This window comes from Propithecus coquereli, unplaced genomic scaffold, assembly GCF_000956105.1.
Source record: "Propithecus coquereli isolate 6110/MARCELLA unplaced genomic scaffold, Pcoq_1.0 Scaffold142, whole genome shotgun sequence".
Lineage (NCBI taxonomy): Eukaryota > Metazoa > Chordata > Mammalia > Primates > Indriidae > Propithecus > Propithecus coquereli.
Window position 1 is genome coordinate 983,109 of NW_012138525.1, and position 6,000 is coordinate 989,108.

Below are 6,000 nucleotides of genomic sequence, written 5' to 3' on the forward strand. Positions count from 1 at the left end.
GTTTGCTATGTCAGTTACCACTTGCCTATCGATTTCTAGTTTCAAAAACTTGAGGTGCTATTCTCTCTTTCCCCATTTTTCTCCTCCTCGTGTCTTTATGTTTAAAAACAAGCAGTCAAAGAAAACTTTAGACGGTGGGGTTTCAGGAGGTTGTACAGTTGGGTGCGTATGTTCAACGAACTGTATTAACTTGGAAGCCACCTCAGTCAGCTTCTAGTGCCACGCTCACCTTGGCTAGGCAGATTATCTGGCTTTTGATGAAAGTTTTATCATGAAAGACAAAGATCAACATAAAGAGGAGAAAAAGGGGCTATTAAGAAACAATGATGATAGAAAAAAATGTCTACAATAGCAACAAAGATAAGGCATTTGTGTATACATAAAGTTCAGGATGCCACAGAAAAGGAACATTTTAAGACTAAAGAAATGATTGCCAAAATAAACATTTCAGTAAAACAATTGGAAGTTAAAGTTGAGAATATCTCAGAAAGCAGAGCCAAAGTGTAGAGATGGATAATATGAGAAAATAAATTTAGAATGATCAGCCTAGGAAGTCAACATCCAACAAAAAGAATTCTGAAAAAGGAGGAGAGGCTGGGCACCATGGTGTACAGCTATTGTCCTGGTTACTTGGGAGGCTGAGGTGGGAGGATCATTTGAGGGCAGCCTGGGCAACATAGTAAGACCCTGTCTCAAAAAAAGTGGAGGAGGGGAAAGGAGAAAACTTTGGTGGAAGATAAAGTTGTAAAAGAAATAATAACAAAAAAATGTCCTAGAATTGAAGGACATGAGTTTCCAAATTGAAGGGGCTTACCTAGTGCCAGCTGGATCAGTGAAAAAGAATGCCACCACATCTCAATATTGTGAAATTTCAAAATGCCAGGGATAAATTTTTCAGAGAAAGAAAGAACCCAAAACACTTACTAAGGATCAGAAATCAGAATGATGTTAGCTTTTGAAATATCTTCAAAATTGAGAGAAAAAGGTTTTCAACTTAGAATTCTATACCCAGCCAAATTGCTTGTCAAGTATGAGACACAGATATGCAAGGACTCAAATTTACCTCCTGTATACCCTTCCTCAGCTCACCACTGGAGCGTGTGTTCCACCAAAATGAGAGTAAAATCAGGGAGGAGAAGGACGCAGAGTCCAGGAACCTAGGGCCCTGGCTTAGGATCGTGTCAGGATCACAGCTGCACAGCAGTGCTAAGAACCACTAGTCCAGACTGAAGGAGGAGAGGGAGGGCTCAGAACAGAGTTCTTTAGGGAGATGGGGGAGTGATCCTAGTAGATTCTTTGTATTTCATTATGTAGAAATTATATTAGGCATAGTTTCAGAGCTGTTAAAATAAGTTTAGGAAAAATTAGTGATACATAGAAAACTGAGGAAAACAGAAAAATAAAACTCGAGGACAAACTAAATTGAAGAAGAAAGGCAGTGTTATCATACGCTTTGCCTCAGCCATGAATAGTACATAGGTAGTCATAATAATTGTTGAAATCAATTTTGAAAAAAACAAAAACAGTAATATACTTATTTTGAGAGCACTGGGGAACAGGGAAAGGATATATGGAAGTGACCTCAGTCTTCACCTCCCATAAAAGAAAGTTAATAGATGATGTCTACAGTTTATAAATCAAGAAATTAAAAGCATAGGGCATATTCTTTAGGAGTATGGAGGTAGGACAACAGTTTTGGAAACAACCCCCAGTGTGGTTGCAGGGGAGAGAGGTGGGAGGTATCCCTTAGTACTGTATTGACTTTTTTTTTTTGTATTGACTTTTTAAACTACTGTATTTCATTGAATCTAAGATACCATTGGATGTATTTATATTTTATGTACATCTGAGAAAAAATACCAAATAAACTAACACACAACTAACTGTAGTTGACAGTTTCAGAGATAATAATATGAAAAGTCCATTTAAGAATCAAGGAAATTTTGTAAGTACGTATATTACTTTGATTAAAATAAAACATTTAACTGTATTTCTCCTTTATTATGATTCTCATTTTCTTCTCTAAAACCAATGTTCTTATGTGTGCATAAGTGTCTCAACTCTGGCTCTCGTTCAGTCACTGTCCAGTCACGCTGAGAGTGTGTAAAGAGGAGTCTGCCCCCAGTAACCTTGTACCACAGATAATGAACTGGGCAGTGAGCGAAGATGCAACCCTGAAATCGAAAGGCTTGCCCGAGGGAAGCTACCTTGTGTGCTCCTCACACCTTGGACGCCTTCATTTCTGCATCTAATACCACATTTTCAGCATCTAAGATATAATGAGCATCCGCCAGCAGTTGTGTGGGAGCACACGTCTTGTTAGGGTAAACCCATGGAGTGTCCTTAGTGTTTCTGTGCTGTTCTCTGTAAACTTTGGAACAAAAAGTGAAAATCTCTCCTGGAATTTACCACTTAGAAACACATTTAGTGAAGTTATATTGTCGAAAAGAAAGAAAGTTTATATTTCAGTAGGCATTCATATTTTAAATGTTCTGCTATTTTTTATTTTTATTTTTATTTTTGGCATAAGGCCTCTCTCTGTCTCCTGGTCTAGAGTGCAGTGGCGTCATCATAGCTTACTACAACCTCCAACTCCTGGGCTTGAGTGATCCTCCTGCCTCAGCCTCCTGAGTAGCTGGGAGTATAGGCATGCACCACCTCACCTGACTAATTTTTCTGTTTTTTGTAGGGGGTCTCTGATTGTTGCTAAGGCTAGTCTCAAACTCCTGACCTCAAGCAATCCTCCCACCTCAGCCTCCCTTTATCATATAAAGAACAATTCCACTGTGCCAAAAGGTTCCATCATGGCCTTTGTGGTCCATCTCCTCCCCCATTCCTGGCAACCATTGACCTGCTGAACACATGCTTTTTCATGGTGGTGTAATACTATTTCTTCTGTAGAATATATCCCTTTGGTTTGATTTTGGGTTATTTCTTCTCTTTTTATTATAAGCTGTATTGTGCTTAACATTTTTGTACATCTTGATGTATGTCTATTTCTATAGGATAGATTCTTAGAAGTGGAACTGTAGATCACATAACAAGAATCTTCAGACAATTCTTAAAATATCTTTTCTAGTTTATCTTTCTGTATGGTTTTTCTGGACTAGTGACGGATTTGAATCTTGAGGCTTTGATAGAACACTATAAGTTGGCCATAAGTCTTAGCTGATTGATGGTTTCCAGGCCTCCCTGATCTCTGATTACCGTTGCCCCAGAGGAGATTTTCCTCTGGTGGCTTCTCTGCATAATTTATGTTCTATTTTTAGGCTACGCTTAGTCTTTTCTTGATGAAATTTTTGTTTCAAATTAGTTTCTGTTAATATGATATAACCACTTTAAATAGGGAGAGTATGGATTTGAAAAATTCATATACTGTTGCTGTTTTGTACTTGGGCTGGCATGGTTCTGCCTTGTTTTTTGCTGTCACAGTTCCGTAGCTGGCACTGAGTCGGCACTCTCAAGTATTTAATTGAATTGATTGAGTGGATTACAATTTGCATTTCTTGACTGTGATTGCCTTTTACAGGTGGAAGAGATTAGAAACTCATGATGTTGTAATAGAGTGTGCCAAAATCTCTCTGGACCCTACAGAAGCCTCGTATGAAGATGGCTATTCTGTGTCTCACCAAATCTCAGCCCGCTTTCCTCATCGTTCAGCTGATGTCACCGCTAGCCCTTATGTTGACACACAGAATAGCTATGGTAAAAAGTGACTTTGGTACTTATCTGTTTTACAATTTTGTCTCTGGAAAGCATTGTTTACTTTTGTTGATATTATTTTCTTTTCTTAGAGTAAGACAGCTCCTAGGAACTTTTCCCCTAATGTTTTAAATTTGCATTTATCTCAGTTTTCTTCTAATTAATTTCTCCTTCAAGTTTAACTTAGATGTACTTAATCTCCTACCTGATAGTATGCCAAGAGATTTGGTGATATGTCTTCAACACTTAACAAGGAAAATGGATTTACGTATTTGATGTCTAGGCCCTGCCTCATAAGGGAATTTTTCTATTCTTCAGACACTTGGAGTGAGGCCTACTGGGCTATAGCACTGACACAGTTTAAATTAGTCTGGACAATTTAGAATTGGATTCATACAAAAATCTAGGCTTTATCCATAGGTTGCACCCACTGAAGCTGTCATCCGTGTTGTGCTTTTTCAAGTTATTCTGGGGCTTAGCTAGACATCAAACCTTATTGAACTTTATGTCCAAAGAGCATTTAAAGAAACTTTTAAATGATGTTAGTTTGTCCCCAAGGATGTCAGGAGGTCCCTCAGGTTTTTTAAATATAGAGAATTGAATATTATTGAATGATCTAGAGGACCATCATTTTTTATCAGAATAGTCTAAAACCACACACTAACCCCTGTGTTTCTTCCCTTTCATTTCAGGGAGTGCTACTTCTACCCCTTCCTCCACTTCTCGGCTGACGTTAAATACGCCAGGGCAGCTACCTCAGACTCTGAGTTCCCCGTCAACACGGCTGATAACTGAGCCGCCACAAGTATAGTGTCAAATAGTGTGCCTGCTCTCTCCTTTACTTTGTGGTGAAGCTGACCATTTGGGTCAAGTATATGGTTGGGAAAGTTTCACACTGCTCATTTCAGGAGTCACTTTTAAGAATCCATGACAGTAGCAAAGAAAGTTACTATTGTCTCGGGTGCATCTTAAAGTCTTGATTTACAAAATGCAACTTGTCTCTTGATAAAGCTTTAATAAGATGCCTTTTCAAGTTGAAAATGCTAAATTTAAACTAAACATTGGCCATGCATATGAACCTTGTGGATGACTTAGTATTCACTTGCCGTTGCTGATGTACTTTATTAACTTTCCAGGCTACTCTTTGGAGCCCATCTATGGTTTGTGGTATGACCACTCCTCCAACTTCTCCTGGAAACGTCCCACCTGATTTGTCACACCCTTACAGTAAAATCTTTGGTACAACTGGTATGTATGTCTTAGGTTGTATTTGACTGGTTGGTTTGGAGCTGCCTTTGATGATAGGAGCTGTCTCTTAGATCTGATAGTGAGTTTGGGGACCCCTTGTACTTGTCGATCTGTTCTTGACACCTGTTGCAAACCTCTGGGGCTTTCATAATGTACAAAGTTAGCCTAAAAAAAAAAAAGGACTTATATGGATTCCCAGAAAATTAACTCTAGCAGCTTTATATGTAGTAAGTTAGGCTGAAAAAAATTGGCGATTTTTGTAATAGTTGGGGCCAATGTTCATATATACTCTGCCCTTGTCTCTGAGCAGGTGGAAAAGGAACTCCTCTGGGAACCCCAGCAACCTCTCCTCCTCCGGCCCCGCTCTGCCATGCTGATGACTACGTGCACATGTCACTCCCTCAGGCCACGGCCACACCCCCCAGGAAAGTGAGTGCGAGCTGTCTGCCGCCCTCTGCCAGCACGGTGACTTCCTTCAAGCCTCATTTGGGGAAGCCTAATTGAGCCAAATAGATAGAATTCTGACTTAAAACGTGATGGATTTATTTCAGAATAATTGAAAATAGACTAAACAGCAGCTTTCAAGGTGTGATCTGCTGACCCCTGGGGTCCAAAAACCCTTTTAAAGAATCCGGTAGATGAGACCTGTTCTCGTAGTAATGCGAAGCCGTTTCCTTTTCCACTCCACTGGAGTCTGCGCCGATCGTACGAAGACAGTGGCATATAAAATGGTGGCACCTTAGCTTGAATCAAGGCAGGCACTGAGCTGTGCTAGTGGGCATTGCATTCTTCCTCGACATGTTCTTTCAGTTTTAAAAAAGAAAAAAAATTAAAAACTTATGAATATTCTTTATTGGGCAGTAAAAATTATTTTATTAAATCTTGGCCCTTGGGAACATGTGTATTTAACATTCTTGGTGACAAAATATTTAATAGGAGATATGCATGAAGCACATTTGCTGCATACTAAAGTATGATGGTAATCTCAGGTCCTTGTGTGATTATTTGAATTAAGAACTGAACTAGCTTTTTTCCATGGGGCACCAGTTT

General features: G+C 39.2%; 1 protein-coding gene across 1 annotated transcript in view; it reads left to right on the forward strand.

Moving 5' to 3' along the window:
* TSC1 (tuberous sclerosis 1) overlaps positions 1–6,000 on the forward strand; it is a 52,169-nt gene that overhangs the window by 29,760 nt on the left and 16,409 nt on the right. Inside the window, exons 9-12 of the mRNA XM_012639825.1 lie at positions 3,530–3,705; positions 4,395–4,507; positions 4,839–4,950; positions 5,261–5,379. Coding sequence (XP_012495279.1) covers positions 3,530–3,705; positions 4,395–4,507; positions 4,839–4,950; positions 5,261–5,379 — 520 coding nt within the window. The remainder of the gene's footprint in view (positions 1–3,529; positions 3,706–4,394; positions 4,508–4,838; positions 4,951–5,260; positions 5,380–6,000) is intronic.